Source organism: Alnus glutinosa, chromosome 5, assembly GCF_958979055.1.
Source record: "Alnus glutinosa chromosome 5, dhAlnGlut1.1, whole genome shotgun sequence".
In the NCBI taxonomy this organism is placed as follows: Eukaryota; Viridiplantae; Streptophyta; class Magnoliopsida; order Fagales; family Betulaceae; genus Alnus; species Alnus glutinosa.
Window position 1 is genome coordinate 30,442,466 of NC_084890.1, and position 20,588 is coordinate 30,463,053.

The window sequence follows — 20,588 nt, forward strand, 5'->3', positions numbered from 1 at the left end:
GAAGTGGATTTCGCTTGCTCATCAGGTCGGCACATTCCGAGGTATTTTGCCCATTTTTGTGTTTTTAGAAGTTTGTTTCGTCCTATATATATATATATGGATTGTGTATTGTGCTTGTCGATTGAATCTTTGTTTTGGTTTTTGGAACAAATGCTTGTCGGTAGTTGGGCAAAGTGATGAGGTTATAAAAGTTGATGGCTTCTTGTCGCACACGAGATTCCAAAGGGAATGAAGTTTCCCGTGGTGTAGACAAGGTCGGTTCTTAGGCTCAAATTTTTTTAAAAAATTTGTAATTTTTTAATTTTTTCCTTAATTTCCGTTTGAAGATTTAGACAATTTTTTGTTTGTTATGTGTTTTGTGTTGTCCGTTCCTTGAAGTCATCATCCGGATCGTCCTCAGTGGGCCGTGTTGACATATCCTATTTCTGTTTCTGCGATTTACCCGCCCCTTTGAAGACCTCGTGGACTAGGGAAAACCCTGGAAGAAGATTTTGGGGTTGCGCCACTTACAACTCAAGAGTAAGCATTTTGTTATAATTATAGATACTCGGTCGTGAGTTTTTGCTGACTGAATGTTACACTTCAACATGCAGACAAAAGCTGCATGCAAATTTTTCAAATGGCTGGACAAGCCAACTTGTGCAAGGGGTGTGGAGGTTTTAGATGAGATTACCAAGAAGCTTAACGAAGTAGAGGATGCAAATGGTACTTTGGTAGCAAGGGTTAAAGATTTAGAGAATGAAAATGTCAGTTGCATGGAAAGAGTTACGCAATCACAGAAGTGGGATGATAAACAAATGGAAATCATCAGGTGTCTAGAGAAGGAAAATGACAGCTATAGGACAAGAGAGAAATTTTTGATGTATGCTTTGTTCTTCTCATGGTTTATAATTCTGTTGATTGCTTGTGTTGCACTTATGAAATGAAATGTAGTTTGAGATATGAATTGTAGATTATGTAGTTTGGATATGTATTTTGTATATTTATGAGAAGTATGTAAGTTTTATGGATGGAGCTGCTGGAGAAATATTGTTAATATGTTATGTCAAACAATATCCCTTCATGCTGCAATTGTACACTCTGTGCTCAAATTCTGGGTCTAAACAATTTTATTCCATTGCCCTTCAAGCAGTATCACAGAGAGTACCTCATGTTTCCATTTATATCATAGTAGGTACCTAGATTTTATATAATTATCACACATAGTACCTCCGTATGGGTTTTAACAAGTTTTTAATGTAAAGCACAAACAATATCCCTTCATGCTGCAATTGGTCAACAAATGCACACTAAGTGCTCAAATTTTGGGTCGAAATAATTTATTTAATTGAAATTCAGTAAGCATCACAGAGAGTACCTCATGTTTCCATTTATATCATAGTAGGTATCTAGGTTTTATATAAGTATCACAAATAGTACCTCCGTATGGGTTTTAACAAGTTTTTAATGTAAAACACAAACAATATCCGTTCATGCTGCAATTTGTCAACAAATGTACACGCTGTGCTCAAATTTTGGGTAAAAACAATTTATTCCATTGCCCTTCAGGCAGTATCACATAGAGTACCTCATGTTTCTGTTTATATCATAGTAGGTACCTAGGTTTTATATAAGTATCACACATAGTACATACGTATGGGTTTTAACAAGTTTTTAATGTAAAACACAAACAATATCTCTTCATGCTGCAATTGGTCAACAAATGTACACTCTGTGCTCAAATTTTGGGTCGAAACAATTTATTTAATTGAACTCCAGGAATTATCCCAGAGAGTACATCATGTTTCCATTTATATCATAGTAGGTACCTATGTTTTATATAAGTATCACACATAGTACCTCGTTATGGGTTTTAATATAAGTGTCACGAGCAACCTGTGCCTTGATTACAAATAGCCTGCCTAACAAATATGTGTAAATAGTTATATCAACAACCAGTACACATCCAGTAGGGTAACAAAATACATTAACAATATGTGCATCCAATAATCAAACATGTACAAATATGTACATCAACAGCCCTTTTTGCAAAATATCAATACAACACAAAATATGTGCACATCACATGAACACCCAGTAGGGTAACAAAATACATTAACAATACTCTCGGGCATCCACAACCCGGATACAAGCATCCATTAACATAAAATGTGTCTTGTCTTTGTCTTGTACATCAATCTATTTGAATTGGTTGTGATCCACCTCGCTGCAACCCAACCAAGAGATAGGTCAATCAACATGTATTTAAATAACAATTAACCAGCCCACATAGGGTAACAAAAGTTAAAAATTAGTATGTGGCCAACCTTTGGTTGCCTCTTATACACGGAAGACATTCTCCTTTCTCTTGGTCTTCGACGTATGCTTGTTCCTCGAGGTATGCTTCGTGTTCGAGGTGTCCTTGCCGGTTGACCTGATGGACCTGCAGGGGCAGATGGGCCTACAGGGGTAGGTGGGCCTGCAGGGGTAGATAGGCCTGCAGGGGTAGATGGGCTTGCACCTGATGGACCTGCAGGGGCAGATGGGCCTACAAGGGTAGGTGGGCCTGCAGGGGTAGATGGGCTTACACCTGATGGCCCTGTCCTTGATGTACTTCCCTGCCCATATTTGACAAACACATTAGTTATAGAAATATGGTCATTGAACCAGTAAATAGAAATATAGTTATTCGACCAAAAATACCTACCTTCGGTTTCCTAGGCTGTTTGGGATACTTCTTCCTATTCGGGTTGTCGGGTTCACGGCAACTCCTAGCATTGTGCCCCTTTTCACCACAATTTCCACACCGCACATCGTATCCCTTGCGACTCACTTTGATGCTCTCGTCTGGCTGCTCATTAACTCCTCTTTTCCTCTGTTTTTTGGGCCTCCCGCGCTGTTTCCTTGGCTGCGGTGGTTCTATAGGTTCCACACCCTCATCAACAGGCCACTCATCCGGGCCAGGCATAGGACAAATCCCGGAGGCATAGGACTTTCTGTACGTATCCATCATGTACCAATGGCTGACATAAGTCTCGGGTTTTCCTTTATTGAGGTATATTGCACAAACTGCATGGGGACAAGGAATACCATTAAGTTGCCACCTCCCACAGCCACATGTTCTTCCTTGAAGATCCACCACCCGCCGAGACTCATGGGCACTATCGACCTCAAACTGCATCTGATTGCTCCACCGGCAAATATAGTTCTTCGCCTCTAACTTGTTTCTCTCCAACTTCTTCACAATCTTTGGACAAATTACATTCGGTGTCGTTGCTGCCCTAGCATTTTTCTTACTGAACCGGTTCATAATCTGCCGCCGTATAGTCTCGAAACAAGTTAGTATCGGCTGGCCTCTTGCTTCCAACACCCAAGCATTGAAGTTCTCGACGACGTTATTTAGCAAGATGTCGCTGCAGCTGGTGGTTCGAAATGCGTGCCTTGCCCACATTTTTGGGTCAACCCCCTCAATGTACTCGAGATTTTTTTGTCCATACCTCCAATGACAAAGAGGAAGTACTTAAATTGGACTTCATTGGGTGCCCTAGCTGCACCCCATAACGCGTCCTTGAACTCCTTCCCCTTCCATCCCTTCCCCTTCATGTTTGCATGCAGGTGCCTAACACAATAATGATGCTCGAGGCCGGGCATTAGATCCTCCAGAGCATCGATTAGTCCCTGTGTAAACAATAAATAAATATCAAACAAATGTTATTAAAATAAAAATGACCATACAATAATTGTATTAGATATTACCTTCTGTCGGTCCAAAATGAACGACCACATATTACTCCCGCGGAAGCCCAATATCCTCCAACAGTTGGACCAAGAACCATGTCCATGTCTCCTTGTTCTCGGTCTCGCATACCGCAAATGCAATAGGATATATGTCATCATTACCGTCACGGCCGATTGCGGCATGCAACTGCCCACCCCATTTCGTCTTAATGAAACATGCATCAACACATATCATCGGCCTACATCCTGCCAAGAATCCTTCTTTACATGCCATCAAAGAAACATATATCCTCTGGAAGAACACTCCGTCCCTTTGGATGTAAGCCGAGCTACCGGGATTCCACTTCCGCAATGCATTGCAATACTCTCGGGTGTGACAATATTGTTCACCATCTCTTCCATCGAGGATTTCGATTGCCATCTTCTTTGCACGATAGCAACTCAATATTGTCATCTGCACGTTGTAATCTCGGCGTATCATTTCCCTCAACGCCCTAGCCTTAAAGCTTCTTTGGTCTCGAAAAATCTCTACATATCGATTTGCAGCCCACCTGATAGTTGCCTTCTTATTGTAGTAATCACTGCCACAGTTATGCTCATTATGGAGAGTCTTGATCTGAAAATACTTTCTACAAGGCATCCAGGAGGCATGTATTTTCCATGGACATAACGATTTGCAGTGGGCGGTTACCCGTTTTTGCTCGTTATGCACATACTTGTAATCAAAGTTATTTTGCACTGTGAATAGTTGCAATGCTTCTTTAAATTCTTTCGGGTTCGTAAACCTCAACCCTACACTTAACTCCACTGTCTGACTCCAGTCCCGCTTTTTCTTCCACTGGGGATACCTTTTCTTACGCTTTACAGTTGACCCTTCACTGTCTTCTTCACCACTGTCTAGACTGTCAAAGTACTCACTGTCATATGAATCCGCGTCCGGGTCATTTGCTGCATCGACTCCAATTCCCGCGTTGGAATCTTTATCCCAAGTCTGAAACCAGGTATTTATATCATCATTCGGTTCCCGTAGGACATCCTGTTCCTTCCCTACAAACATGTCCTCCTCATCGCCATCAGTCAACTCAAAATCACTCAACTCAATGTCCTCCTCCTCCTCCTCCTCCTTATCCCTCTGTTTCCTTGGCCGCCCGGCTGGCCGTTTCTTTGGCTGCTGTGGTGGATGTTGTATTGCTGCTGGCTCTTGGGGTGTCTGTTGCACTGCTGGCACTTCTGGAGGAGACTGGGTCAAAAGCAAAACAGGGTTTACCACTTCAATTGGAAGAGGTTCTTCATGATCCACAAAAACATGCAGCTTTTTCCTGCCACTACTCTGCAACCCTTCTTTTAGAGTAGCGAAATCACCATCTTTGGTAAGACCGTGTATTTGCTCGTTGGTCTCATCATCAAACTTGTAGTACATTTTGGGTATGTTGTTGTATTCATATTGCAGGTAGCACTCCAAAATGTTTGTCAAATCTCCAAACTTGAACTGGGATGCATCTATACCGACGATTGTAAGAATGTCTCCGCCAATATAGGCCATCCTGTGTCCAGATAGTGACCCATTATGGTAAACAAGTAGGTCAAATGTTGGATCTGACATTTTCTGCACCCTGTGAATTAAACAAAAAAGGATCGTCACACTCTAGCAATAAAAACTGTAAAATTAACTACCAAAGAAAGATGGGCACAAAAGAGGGGCTTCTTAGAAAGTCTCTTTTGTTTTCCTCTCTTTTATTTTTTATTTTTTTTGATGTAGTAAGTAACATGACACATTTTTGGGATGTTTTTCAAAAAATGATCTTGCCTTCAGATAGGCATAGTCATTCAACCTTCATCCTCAAGTTTATTAATGATTTCTGTCCCGAACAATAGGAACTTTATGTTAGTGGGTCTGGTTTAGTTAATAAATGTAAATCATCCTAAGTGTCAGTCATTGTTTTTGTTTTGAAAAAATAAGTCTGTCTGTTAATTGGTGAAGAATTGAAAAAAAATGAATTAATCCTGTAATTGGTAAAAGTTATATGACTTCTAGAGTGAATATGAATTTAAATTTTGCTTCTGTTTGTTCACAGCATGAGTATATATTTGGTGTGTGTTCGTGTGCATATCTATTTTTAATAGATTGACTTTCTCTTGTCTGCAGCATGGGAGGCTTGGTTGTCAAGCAGATGCTTTATAAAGCTAAAGCAGAAAATATTGATAACCTTGTGAACAACACCATTGGAGTGTAGTGCTTTTTGTACAGATGCTTCACATTGCAGATGCTTCTTAGACAAGATGTATAGTGCTTTTTGTACTTTATTGTTCCCTTTTGCACAGTTGGGACCCTCTTGGCCAACATGTGCAACCACAAACACAACAGATAAAGACAGATATGCAATAAAGTCATACATTCAATAATGCAATGTACTGGACAACAACCCAACCAAACTGGTTGTTGGTTTTCTTTACCCAACAAAAGACAAAAACATGTGACGATGGTCAGGCATGTGACGATGGTCAGGCCTTACCCAACTCGGGATACACCCACAACAACCGAAAGTTTCGGTTTTTATAACCTCATCACTTTGCCCAACAACCGACAAGCATTTGTTCCAAAAACCAAAACAAAGATTCAATCGACAAGCACAATACACAATACATATATATATAGGACGAAACAAACTTCTAAAAACACAAAAATGGGCAAAATACCTCGGAATGTGCCGACTTGATGAGCGAGCGAAATCCACTTCCTTCGACGTCCGGCCGAGGTTAGGTGAAATCCCCTTTCTTCGATGTCCGGGAGGGAGTCGGCCGGTTCTGTTGAGTCGACGGGAGAGAAATCGAGCGACAGTCCGGGAGTCCGGGAGGGAGTCGGCCGGTCGAGAGAGAGTCGGCCGAGGGGGATTTTAGGGATTAGGGTTCTTCACTTCTTCACTTCACAAGTTAATTTTAGGGATTTTGATTTCTTTCTCAGATTAACGATGAAATGATTTAAGTTTTTTTGTTTGAAATATTTGAGTTTCAGTTTTGAGTTTCTTAAATTGCAAAAAATAGTTTTCCCCCCAAAATGAAGAAATGACGTGGGTGTGTGATGTGGAAGTGTTTGGGTGATTTGGAAATTAAGTGAATGCTGACGTGTTTCACTGGACAGATGTCGACATTCTAGTGGTGCTAAGTGTCAGTGACGTGGCGAGCCGTTAGTTTTTGGACGGAGAAGTTAACCGAGGTACTTATTTGGTCATTTCCAAAAATTTAGGTATCGTCTGTAATGCGAATTGAAACTCAGGGACTAAAAAATAAAGTTGCCAAAACTCAGGGACTAAAAAGGTGTTTATCCCTTTAAAATATGAAGAGCATAGTAACGATGCGTTTGGCAACAGAGTTGCCTCAGATTTCTATTCGGGTTTTTTCAAAACCCGCATTCAACCCGAGCAAAAAACTGAACTGCATTTCTATTCTACTCATCCACACGAATTCCAACACCATTATTACCTCAAAACCAGTGTTGAATAGTACTGTGGGCAAAGTGTCAGTCCCATTTTAACTTGAAGTTTTGTTAGACTAGTATATATATTATTGTATATGTAGGAAAAGGACTTTTGACTCTTGAGAGCACGCCTACCCTACCCCCAATCTTTTTTCTCAGCTGGGAATTGAGAACATTACCTTAACAGTGCCGACGGCTTTAATGGCCGCCACTCTCCGTCACCAGTAGGTCCTCTCTCTAGCTCTCTCACTCTCTCTGATCTCTTTTTCTCAGATCTAAAATCTCTTCAGCCTTCCAAAAAGCCTCAAATGGGGTTCTTCATGCTCTCACCAAAGGTCTCTTCCAGAATACTTCTTATGATTTTTTAGTTGAGTTGCATATTTAATTTTTGTCTGACTTTGTTTTGTTTGCTAATTAATAAATATTTAATATTTATATGTTTTTTTTTTTATTTTCTTTGCTTGGTTTTTTTTTTTTTGTTTTTTTTTTTTTTTTCAGTTATGAAGGTTGCATTGTATGAGCAGAATGAGAAACCTTCTTCTGCCCTTGAGTAAGTTCATTTCTTTTATTTTATATTTTTTTTTAAGCAAATGCGTTTTTTGATCTGATTTCAAATATATGTGTGTCACTTTGTATTTGGGTATGAACTGGTGATAGAATTTTCTTCATCTATAGTTGTGCGGCACTTTCTTCTTCTTCTTTTTTTTTTTTTTTTTTTTTTTTGGTTTTCAGGTATATTGCAAGGAGCCGGCATCACTTTCTTCTTTGTTTTTATTTTTTTATTTTTTTTTATTTTATGATGTATTTGTATTTATATATATATTTTTTCATTTTTTAATAGTATTAGTTGCATATAGAGATTTAATTAATGCAGTGAAGATAAATGGATCTAAATTTTTTTTAAAAATATATATATATATATATATTTTCAATTTTTTAATAGTATTTGTGGCCGCTAATAGTCTAGTATTAACAGCGATTTTAGACTCAGTTAACAATTATTAGCGACGGATAAAATTACTTTTAGCAGTGAACTTGGTGGCCGCTAAAAGGGGAGTGATCCTTACACTCACACTACACAACAATGGCACAACACCAAGGCTGTGTGGGCCCTACTCCATTGTGCCTTGGTGTTGTGTAGTGTGAGTGTTTTTATCATTTCTCTAAAACAATTATTAGCGGCGAGCAAAAAAAGTGGTCATTAATAGTCTTTAGCGTCGGACTATTAGCGGCTACTCTTTGGCCACTATTTATTAATAGTGACCAAAATAACATCATTAGCGGCCCAATATGTTGGCTGCTAATGATTAAATTTTTTGTAGTGACAACTGTTTGTCCAAAAGTGTGGGAGAACGGTAAAAAATGAGTAATGCTACACATCATCCCCTTGTCCTCCTTTTGTCATCTCAAAATTGATGTGACTCTTAAAATCACCATTGGATCAAAATTCAAAAGTGATATATCAAAAATTCAATGGTGATTTTAAGAGCCACATCAATTTTGGGAGGACAAAAGGAGGACAAGGGGATGATGTGTAGCATTACTCGTAAAAAATAATTTACGGCACATAAGATATATAAACTATTTTATGTCATATAAAATTTATATTTCCTTCGTCAATTGAAATATTTTTAAATTAACAGTTACTTTAAAAAAATATATATTTATAGTGGGCATCTATGTTACTTTAAAATGTAAATGGTCAATTAATAGAGAGTGGTCAATGAAAGAAAATTTTATGTTTTGCCCGTCTTGTACAGTATGAGTGAGAGCTCATCCTAATTCCTAAGAGTAATGCTACACATCATCCTCTTGTCCACCTTTTATCCTCTCAAAATTGATGTGGCTCTTAAAATCACCATTGGATCAAAATTCAATAATGATCTATCATAAATTCAATGGTGATTTTAAGAACCACATCAAATTTAGGAGGACAAAAAAAAGACAAGGGGATGATGTGTAGCATTCATCAATTCGTAAAGACTAGTTTAGGTTTATAGCTGGAGGTGGCTGTATCCTCCACATTAATATTATTATTACCTAAAAGTATATAGGTTGTTGAAAAGCACCCTCAAAGACTTGTTTTGGCTTCTCCTGACCGACAATTCTCTATAAAAACAAAACAAAATATAAAATAATTGAGAAATTTATGGTGGAGCCTTTTGTTATTTTCACAAATTTTTCATCCGAAAAAAATATGAAAATGACATCTAATTTTTACGTATGTTTTTAATAGGTTTAATAAAGTATAAAACATTTGTTCTTAGAATACGTGATTCTTACTTACATTTTAAAAATGCATTTAGGTTTACATGCTTTAAAGACATATGTCAACCCTACGAAAATGTTCATTTTAAAAATGAGGTGATTATTATTTTTTGAACGAAAGAACAAAAGACTTGAGTATTTCATTCATTAAAAATTACAGACATAAAGCTTTTACATCACAAAACATAAAGTACTATGAAATTACATAGTCATAGATAGAAACAAATTTTTTACATTAAAGTGTTATATATGACTTTCATCTTTCGCTAACCCGTGTACAGAAATAGTTAAAGAGCAAATCTGCTAAAAAAAAATAGTTACAGATGTGATCATTATTGAATTTAATGTTTTAGCAATGAGTGGGTCATCATCATTGTGGGATAATTGGGAGTCTTGGGACTGACAAAGAGTAATGCTAGAAATCATTTTTTTTTTTATTTTATCTCATAACTATCACATAATATTGACGTGAGTCCCAACAAATTTTTGGATCAATTTTTGTCCTTTTTTTTTTAAAAAAAAAAATGGAATCTAAAGATTGTTTACATTGACACTATAAAATAATTATGTGATAAAAAAAATATAATTTTTAACATTAATTCCCAAATGGGTAGTAAACTTTCCTCTTCATCTAAATATAAGCCTTATGCATATGTCTATATCACTTTCCCTCCTTTTTTTATCAACTGCCAAATTGACTAATTTATGTGTCATGGAAATGTAAAGGGGACAGCAAGTTTAAATTTTTTATTTTTTATTTTTTTCTTTTGAGGGAATTGGGGAAAGGAGAATGAGATGAAGTCACACACATCATAACTGAATTGAGAGGAAGAGATAGTCACAGACAGTCTTACAAGCTGAGTTCAACTCATCTCTTCAAAATAGCCTATCTCTTGAAGAGAGAGAGGAACTTATAAGGCCTCTGACCTTTGTATTTCACTGTTTTCTGGCCCTCTACAAGGCGCAACTCATGGGATTTGGCCCTTTTGAGTTTGGTCAAATGAGAAGGAAAAAAAAATATTTAAAAAATCAATTAATGCATAAATCTTTACATATGCATGCCGTAATTGATAGTCCGATAATTAAGTCCCTTTTTTTTTTCGAGACAAATGGTGGAATTTAAAAGAAATATTGACAATTTAAAAGAAGAAAATGTATGGATTCAGAAAATTTTCCAATTTTCCAACTGAAGATTAGCATGCATGTGCCAAAAAAAAAAAAAGATGGATCGTGATTCATGACTTTGGTTGCAAAATTTCCCATTTATACAACTTTTTTTAAAAAAAAAAATTTAAGGGAGAATTCACTTATATCTTATGAACTTGTACACTTTTTGAAAAAATATACTTAAACTTTAAAACGTCTCAATTTAAGAGTATCTACTTTTTCAGAAAGCTTCATTTTCAGTCATCCGTTAGAATTTTTTGTTAAATCTTATTAAAATTCTTAAAATACTCCTCAATTTTTTTAGGAAAAAAAAAATTTAAAATTTAAGTGTTGGTTAGAATTTAACGGAATTTACAAAAATACTCATGCCTGAATCTTTGAATAGTTTTATAAAAAAAATAAACACAATAGTATTTTGAGAATTTTGATAGGATTTAACAGAAAAGTCTAACGGAAGACTAAGATTGAAACTTTCTGAAAAATGGATACTCTAAATTGAGATGTTTTAAAGTTTATGTACCTTCTTCCAAAATGAGTAAAAATTCAAGAGTTATAAGTAAAGTTCTTAATTAAAAATTAAAAAATCACAACTTCTTTGAATTGATGCATTCCCTTTTGGCTTTGTGCATTTAAGAGCATAATTCATGTGATTAAGATAAAGAGTTGTCAAACACCGCCATGGTTATTAAAAATTTATCCTTATCCCCACTTGAGAATCAATCAATTATGGCTGCTCACTTTCTATATATAGATGCATGCTGTCTTTCCTCGTGCCATCTCTTTCCTTTTCCTCACATGTTACGTGCACGGCTTATCCCTTTTCTCTATCTCTAGCTTTAATGTCATTTACGTACGTAGTTATTCATGTGACATTTTCTCGATCACAAAAAATTCCAACAAACTCTTCTTTAATTCGTTTTATTAAACATATATTTATTTTCCTAATTAAATGAGAAAAAAAGGGTTAATTAAGGGAATGTTTACAAAAACAATATCAGAACGAGTCCATCTAACAAGACCATATGCACGATAATTAGCCCATCAAAACCCTTTCAAAGCGTTCCAATTTTAAAAGGAAGATAGGTCTAAACAGATATCTTTCCTTACGTGTTTTGTGTTTTAAAGAACTTTTTGAAACTCAGTAAAAATAAAACTTTGTTTGACGCTAATTATTAAAAAAAAAAAAAAAAAAAAAAAAAATTGTTGGTTAAATGATTAAATTTACTATTTCTATCAGTTTAAACTTTGGGGATAAGTAGTAATTCTAACATTGTATCAGAGTAAAACATTTTGAGTTCGAACATTATCTCCGCCAATTCACCCTCCTCCCTCTAAATTCAGGTTAAATATTCTATGTGTTGGTCGTTACTTATTAGTTTGAGCCTATACATGATCGAAGATGAACGTTCAAGTATTGGTAAAATGATTAAATTTATACGTTCATATCAACTTAAACTTTTAGAATAAATTAACGCCAACAATAACAAAGAAGCAAACTTTCATTTATAAGATTTGTATGGATACAGAGATTACTTCATTTCATCATAACATACATATATCATACATGTGTTTTTCAAAAAAAAAAAAAAAAAACATACATATATGTGAGTTCCTCCTTACACTTTTTAAGCCTATATATATATATATATATAGTAATTATAAGTACCACATCCAACGCAGCAATCACCAAACAAGTACAACAAAATATAGAGGAAACTCTTTTCTCATAAATAGTTGGAAAAACTATTTTTATCCGAATTAAATCAGATAAAAAAAAACAAGTGTTTCCAACTATTAATTACTCCGTTAGCCAGAGCCGCTACCTCTTGATGCTTTCAGGAAAGAGCCACTCTTGGTGATCTCGCGTAACGGCTTGTCGGTGAACCTGATTATATTGTAGACCCATGCACCGGATATAGCCCCAAGAGTCGTCGCCAAAAGGTACACCCATATGCTTTCGTACTTGCAATGTACAATAGCCTGCCCCAAGGTTCTTGCTGGATTCATCGATGCTCCTGAAATTGGCCTGTCAAAATAGCATCCCCCCATCATTAGAATGCCAGCTTGGCAAGGGTACTACAATTTTTATGGACAAGAAAATGGATATGATTTCTCCGTTATTTAATTAAATAGGAAGGATATAGTTGTTTTTTTACCTTTTTACAGGATGTGAAAAGACAATTATACCCTCATTTTTATACTAAATGTGGAGAGAATCCAAATTCAATCTCTCTATTACACGTTTCTTATAAACTGATTTTACGACGATTCTCGTGACAGTCTTCGTAGCACTGTCGCATGAGTTGATAAGATATGGTAAAAATTGTAGTATTTTAAGCATTTTTCTTAAAATATGTATTGAATATGAATATATACTATTGTTATTCAACTCGATGATGTAAAAAAAAATAATAATAATAATTTTTAGTGTTATGCCATCTCAATTGTATAATAGTTACATATCAGTCTACTGAATAAATATATACAATAAAAAAAAATGATGTAAACATATAATTTGTGCAATATATTCCTAATGAGATTAGATTAAGCTATTACCCGGTAAACATTACGTTAAGTAGGACTGTAGACCCAATGGCAAGGCCAGCAAGCTCTCCGATCTGCATGTAGTTACAGGTTGTGAATTTTTCATTCTTCTAATAAGAAATGTTCTTCAACTCTTCGGTTCAACTTTGATAACTTTTTTTAAAATTAATTATTGAATATGTAAGACTCGCATGTAAGAAATTAAAACAAATTTGCTGATTAGTTTGAAAAAAAAAAAAGAAAGATAAAAATTAGACAGAAATTGAAAAAGTAGCAGATGTCTTTTTCTGTGTGTCTTAGGCGAACTTCTTTAGTCAATTCTACGGCTATTTCTTTGATCCCGATCGACACAATCTCTATATCTCACCCATATTAGAACAGATGTCTAAGTTCAAACACCAACTCTATATTTTACCATTTATTTCAATTAAATATTTAACGACGTGTTAAACTCACTTACATGAGTAAAATTAGTACATCCTATAAACTAAAACTTTTGAAATAAATTAACAAAATTAAACGAATAAAAGGATGAAAGAACTAATTACAGCTCTGTTGTCAGTGACAACACCGGATATGACAAACATGAGGTAGAATGTGATTATGAACTCGAGCACAAAAGACTGCATATTAGACCCTGCCGGAATTGTTCCGGCGAACTTGTTCTCGTGCCCACTGAACATCAACCGAAGGGTGCCACTCGCCAGTATTGACCCGAGGACTTGAGCTGATACATAAGCTGGCACCTACAAGAGATACAAATTTGACAAAAGAAAAATAGAAAAAGAAGTTTAGGTCAGACAGACAAATCTGATTCACATGGTATTTTTTGCAGAATATTATTTGAATACAATGTGGATTGGTTGGGAGAAGGCTTATGAATCATGGGTTTTTGTCACGGCTTGAAAATTCACCAAAATTGAAGTAATTTTTTTTTTTTTGGTAAATAAGTTGAAAATACATGAATTTTTTACATACCCATTTGGGTGTTAATAACAATTAATAACATGCCTTTTTAAAACAAGTTGGAGAATGTTTGTTTGAAAGTAAAGTGGGTTGTTTAGAACTGCAACAAAAAAAAAAAAAAAAAACTTGTTAATTAACGCGCTTTCTTGCAGTGCACCCAGACAAGAATGAGAAAGTTTCTCTGGTGTAGTTTACCTGCTGCCATGGAAATCTTCTGCAAGTGGCAAATGCAATGGTGACTGCAGGATTAAAATGGGCGCCGGAGATGTGGCCAACGGAGTAAACCAGAACCATCACAGCCAGCCCCCAAACTATCGAAATTCCCGGCAGAGTCACCACCTTGTCATTGCCCAAATTCACCACCGCCGATCCACAACCGGCAAAGATCAAGAAGTAGGTACCCAAAAACTCTGCCACCAACTGTCATCAACAAAAAAATTCCCTTTTTTTCATGTTAAATCGGCTTAGATAAGGCTGAATATGCAGACCCAAAAACACTCTTAAAGCTCATGTTTTCTAGGACTTGGCATATAAATTGAAAAAGAAAAAAAGGAATCAGCTAAATATATCTATGCACCTTCTGCATGAAAGGAACAGAGAGACAGAAGCCTCCTCCTTGGTTGGTTTTGGAGGCAGAGGAGGCATGGTTGTGACTGGCCTCGCATTCTTTAACAGACAAAGCAACATCATGGTTTCCGCTACTTCCTGAATTATCTGCCATCGCTCTTGACACAAAGAGAGAGGAATGAACAGAGGTGAAAAAACAGAGAAATGAGATTGCTCGGCTTTGGCAAAGAACACACGGGGGAACAACTCCAATTTATTGGTACAAAAAGATCCCAAAAGAGAGAGAGAGAGAATGGACTTCTTGGGAACATGGAAGAGACGACCAAATAGGTTTTACTTTTAAAATATTAAGAGCATAGTAAATAACGTTGAAAAAAGTGGTGTTTTAGATGATGTGAACAGGTATATGAACTGATGGCTGCTTCAACAACCCACTGGAAATGTAGATGGATGAAATAAATGCCTTTTAGGACTCCAAAACGGTATTAATAGATACTGCTTACACAGCCAGCCATGAGCCGTGGCTGATTGTCTAATGCTATTGGGACTTCAGTTGACTTGGATCAATCTTAGTTGACGACAGCAGTAATAACACCTCTCATTGGATTTTATCAAATGTAAAATAGAGAAAAATAGATAATATACTCTTCTTCTAGAATTTGAAAGGATAGCAATTACTAATTAATGAGGCTCTCCCTTTTTCTTTTTCTTTTGTTAAAAAAATAATAATAATAATAATAAATAAACCCTATTCTGTATAGGCTTTCTGTTGCATGAGGGGACATAATTTTGTACTTTTTCCTTTCAGGAAGTTATACGTCAAAATATTACCAAAAAGATGAGTAAAATGTGATGTTTTTGCACGATACAACCCACAAGAACCATATATCAGTTGATTGAGTGAGACTTGAAGAGTTGATTTTGTGATATTAAAAAAATGAGATGTCAGTTACACTGCAGATAACTTCTAATAAAAAGTCTACAAAATAAAACCAAATCTAAGATGACGGGCGTAAACGTCTATAGCTATATATATTTATAAAGGTTTAATTAATCAACTAGGAGGAAACTGCTATATATAAAAGAGTATTTCTAGAAATGTAAAACAAAGAAAATTAAGAATATTCAAACCGAACCTTTGGGCTCCTGAAAAACTTAAGGATTAATTCCAGCCAAAGGACAACTTTAGTTGAATCTGCAGACTGCAGATATACATGCATGTTTATTAAAAGGTTTAATAAGTCTTTTTATATTTCAAAAATAAAAATACACATATTTTACAAAACATATGCTTATGGTTTTTTTTTTTTTTTTTTATAAGTAAAAATTAATTCTATATCTGCCTTGTGTTTTTTCAAAATAAATATGTTTAGCTACCGTTTTTTAAAAGGAAAAATACAAAACTCTTTCTAAAAAATTTATCAATTATTTTTTTTAAATGGACCCCAAAAAAAACATTTATACGGCTTTGGACAATTCTCTTTGTTATGTACAATTAAAGACAATCTTAACAAGCAATATTATAAGTGTACATGAGGGCAAGTTGTCGTGTTCAACTCTTCGTGCACAAAGGGATCCACAAATTAATTTAATCATTCTTTTATTTACATTATTTTTTTCCTTCAATTTTAACTTTTCTGATCCACCATTTAGTATTAGTGAAGCATTTGTTAATTGTAAATGTGGGAAACATTGGAGAAGAGACATTTGGCTTGAAAAAGGTAACCCGTGATCATGTAGTTTAGGGACCAACTAGAAATTTAACTTTAAAAATATTAAATTGTATTTTTTTTATAATTAAAAAAAAAAAAAAAAAAAAAAAAAAAAAAAGAAAGAAAGAAAGAAGAAGAAGGAGGACGTCTATTGTTTCTTTTTAACAAATTCAAAGGTTGAAAAAACTTTTTAAAAGAATTTCACTTATAACTTTTAAACTTTCACTCATTTTAAAAGAATGTACTTAAATTTTAAAACGTCTTAATTTAAAAAATCTATTTTTTAGAAAGTTTTAATTTCAGTCATTCATTAGAATTTTCCCTTAAATCCTATTACAATTCCCAAAATACCCCTCATTTTTTTTTTAGAAAAAAAAAAAAAAGAAAATTGCTAAGATTTAGGTGTTCATTAGAATTTGAAGATTATTATAATTATAAACTCATTATCTCTCCTCTCACCTCTCTTTTCCTTTTCTTCTTTCACCTCTATTCTCTTTAAAAATAAGGAACCAAACGAGCTTCTCTATGATTATTATAATTATAAATTTAATTCTCTCTCCTTTCACTTCTCTTATCTTTCTCTTCTCTCCTTATAATAAAGTAAAAGTAATATATATATATATATAGTTTAAGAAAAAAAATTAAGAAAAGCTATTGTGAAGTGTTTTTGCAACAGTTTTCCTTAAACTTTTTCTTTGTTTAAATAAATTAAACCACTTTTTTGTTTTTCTATTTAAATGCACTCCATAATAGCTTCCATTATTTTTTCCGCATACCATGTAAATATTTTTTTAAATCAAATGTTACGGAAAATATAAAAGAAAGATAAACCATTTAAATATTATTTCATTTATAGGAACGAGAGATGAAATAGATTTTTTTTATATATTAAAATAATGAGAAGGGGACAAGTTTTGCTTCCCTAAATCTAGGGTACAATTATTGGTTCCCTTAGTAGTTCCTTAATTTAAAGAGTAACAAGAGAATCTGATTCAAAAAGTTTTTTATGAATTTTTCTTACATCTAGGGAAAGGGGTGGGAATTAGGAAAGTTGTTGCTAGTGCTTTTATACGACTGTCATATAGCTGAAATAACATGACAACAGTAAAAATCAACGTTTGGATTAACAAAAACAAATAAAACAAATAAAATAAAATAATAGTTGTTTCTCAATATCATTTTTGTCATAGTTGTATGGCAATAGTATAACGGTCTGTATTTAAAAAAAAAAAAAAAAAAAAAAAAAAAAAAAATTCAATTTGCTGATCTTTATATAAAGGTCAATGGTCAGGTTTGATGGTCTGGGAGGAGGATTAAAGGCATCGGATGGCCCACGTTTGAAGAAGTAATAGTGGGGTATATGCTAATAAAAATATGAAAAGGAGAGGATCATGGGGACGGACTGGATGTGGCCATGTGGGTATTCTTTTTTTTTTTTTTGTCAAAGATTCAGTTTACATTTGTCTGATATATTAGGGTGACGTCATATTCTGTCATAGATTACGTAACAAAAGTACCCTCTGGTTGTGTCTCAACTGTATATTTCACATGCAAAGGATGCTCACAGTCAATCAAAAAACTGTACATATTTCTATTTTCTTCAAAGTCACCCAATCAAGACCGGTAGACGGTAGTAGTTGCAAAGCAACTATAAAAACCGACAATTTTCTACGATTAGTCGTTAAAGGAGAGAAAATTAACCCAAGTGCACTTTAAAATCAACCACTTTAAACGTGTGTTTGACCCACCAACTCTGTAAGTCAACCATGCGTTGTTAAATAAAAGAAAAATTAGGGTCCCACTATACTCTTTCAAATATTTTTTATATTATTGATTTTTTTTACGTAAACAGTGGTGGGATAGGAGTAAAATGGGAGTGATTTTTTTACCAAAAGCTTAAACACAACATTTCGTTTTAAAATCGATTTTTTTTTTCTTTCTTTCAAATCAGGCGTTTTGAAAATCATGCATTAAACCAAATGATCGGCGTAAAATATTTTGTTAGAAAAAAAAAAGTTTTTGGGTGAAAATTTTTTTCAGGAAAAGTGGTTATTTTCTGCAACCTTGAAAAATGGTTTAAAAAATATTTTTTTGGCATTTGACAAAAAAAAAAAACATCAAAAATCACCAAATATTTATTATAGTTTCATATAATCTGTGAAGCTATGAGGAAGAGAGAGACCACGAAGATGAGTTGTGAAGGAAGAGTGTGTGTGTGAATAGAAGGCATTTGGCTTTGGGAGTGATATTGAGATCTAGTGCAATTGCATACTCATATTGCTTACAGTTTGTACAGGCAATTGTGAGAGGAACCTTGCGCGGCTCACATGCCCGAGTAGGTGTTCAGGCATCCCGAGACCTTCTCAGGCTAGTAGGCCCCATAAGAGGGCCCTCTCACAATTTCTTGTCTGGGGCTAGTTATGGGTAAGTGACGAAAAATTGTAAACTATTTTACTTATCGTGAAGGTTATTGTCCTTCGTCAACTGAAAACATTTTCAGGTTGACCAATATTTTACACTGCAAAAAACACTTAAAAATAAGAAAAACTTTTTTCATAAAATATTTTGTACCAAAACAAACGGAAGGCCAAAAATAATTTGGGAAAAAAATAATATTATAAAGGCAGCAAGGTCAAACCAAGTGATTAAGTGCTTATTAGTGCATCTAATTTTCTACAGGATCCACTAACAAATGCATGCTAAGGCAAGTAATGATCACACCAACTATATATATTCAATGCGCATGCAAAAATCTAATCCCCCCACTATTCACCATTAATTTCAACGCTATGCTCGATCAAATTACTCATTGTGGCCTCTCTCTTTTTTATTTTTTTTTATTTTTTATCATTTATTTTTATTTTGAATGGAGAATTTCCACACCCATTTTGCATGCCAACGTTGGACTTGGACCATATATTACTGTTACTCATGCAATCCCACGCTTTGGCAAAGAATCCATCAGTTCACACTATTTTTATGTGGAAAAACTTGACCAAAATTGCAATTTTGAATGTATTTTTCTTTTTCTTTTTCTTTTTTTCCAAATATCCACCATGGTTGTTGGAAGTTGTAGAAAGTAGAAACCTTTGGTTTTGGGTGGCAGGCAAAGACTACTTCTCACACTTTAATTTAAAAGTTTTCCTCCCTTTGCATGCCTCCTCTGCTTTTGTTTTGTTATGTTTCTTTCACTTTTTATAGTCATTGCACGAAATTTCCTAATGTGAAGTTAGATCAAGCTGCATGCAATTGTAATAACTTTGACTTCACCTGTGATAATTATATCATTATTAGGCCACTTTTAGACCGAGTCACTCTCTTCACACACATTTCACACTGAAGGATGGGACATGTTTTAAGTAGCTAATACTTAAACGTCAGTCGGTGTGAATAAGTGTGATAAATAGGTGTGAAGAACAGTATTACTCAAGTGTAAATAATACTCTCTTGGCTTTGGAATGTGCTTTTCGGATTATTTCATTGTTCACAGTTTAGTTTAAAATTGTACTTTTAGTCTACGAAACGCACTCTAATTATTTCATGATATGTAAATCTTAATGGATTTCTATCATGTTTTATGACAGAAGGTGATATATATTGAAGGTGCAGTTGCATGATGAAACAGTGAAGCAAAAGGCCATGATGACAGTCTCTGGTTTTCAAGGTATAGAATTTTTACCTGATTGTAATTCTGCAATAACCCCTATGGTAGTCTCTGATATTATATATGCTTCACGTTGATGTAATCATGTTATTTGGGTTCAAAAGTTGAAGGAAAATCTGCCCTCAATAATTCGAGCTGATTAGGTGAATTAGGGCCCGTTTGGAATTACAATTTCAAAACATAAGATTTAAAAATAATAATTTCAAAAACGCGAATTTTAAAGATGCAGTTAAGTGTTTGGTAAATTCATTATTTGTCTTTAAAAATCGCAGTTTAACGTTTAAAATCGTGTGTTTTTAAAAAGTCTAAACTTTCGATTTGAGAAAGTCTAAACGTTCTTTTTATGTCCTTGTTTTCATTGAATGTGTAGTGAAATCTAGTTTCACACCTTCAGTAATTGGGTTTGACAACTCCAGTGATTGATTTTTAAGAATATTATATGAAAGAAAGACTGGAGATCGAATGACAAATAGCAGTTCTCTTTCTATTTATATACTTTAGCATGGCC

General features: G+C 34.6%; 2 protein-coding genes across 3 annotated transcripts; both read right to left on the reverse strand.

Annotated features, from left to right (window-relative positions):
* Positions 1–2,173: 2,173 nt before the first annotated feature.
* LOC133869250 (uncharacterized) lies at positions 2,174–3,430 on the reverse strand. The gene is made up of 3 exons (XM_062306205.1): positions 2,687–3,430; positions 2,307–2,597; positions 2,174–2,206 (listed from the first exon to the last, which is right to left on the reverse strand). The coding sequence occupies exons 1-3, from the start codon at positions 3,428–3,430 to the stop codon at positions 2,174–2,176; spliced, it is 1,068 nt and encodes a 355-aa protein (XP_062162189.1).
* Positions 3,431–12,108: 8,678 nt separating this feature from the next.
* On the reverse strand, positions 12,109–14,985 carry LOC133867794 (nodulin-26-like). Of its 2 annotated transcripts, XM_062304549.1 has the most exons (5): positions 14,715–14,970; positions 14,333–14,557; positions 13,720–13,917; positions 13,184–13,245; positions 12,109–12,653 (listed from the first exon to the last, which is right to left on the reverse strand). In XM_062304549.1, exons 1-5 carry the CDS (start codon positions 14,856–14,858, stop codon positions 12,434–12,436), a joined length of 849 nt encoding a protein of 282 aa, XP_062160533.1. In that variant the 5' UTR covers positions 14,859–14,970; the 3' UTR covers positions 12,109–12,433. The 2 variants fall into 2 exon arrangements, with proteins under 2 accessions (XP_062160533.1, XP_062160534.1); XM_062304550.1 differs by lacking the exon at positions 13,184–13,245 and having other exon boundaries at positions 14,715–14,985.
* Positions 14,986–20,588: the final 5,603 nt, after the last annotated feature.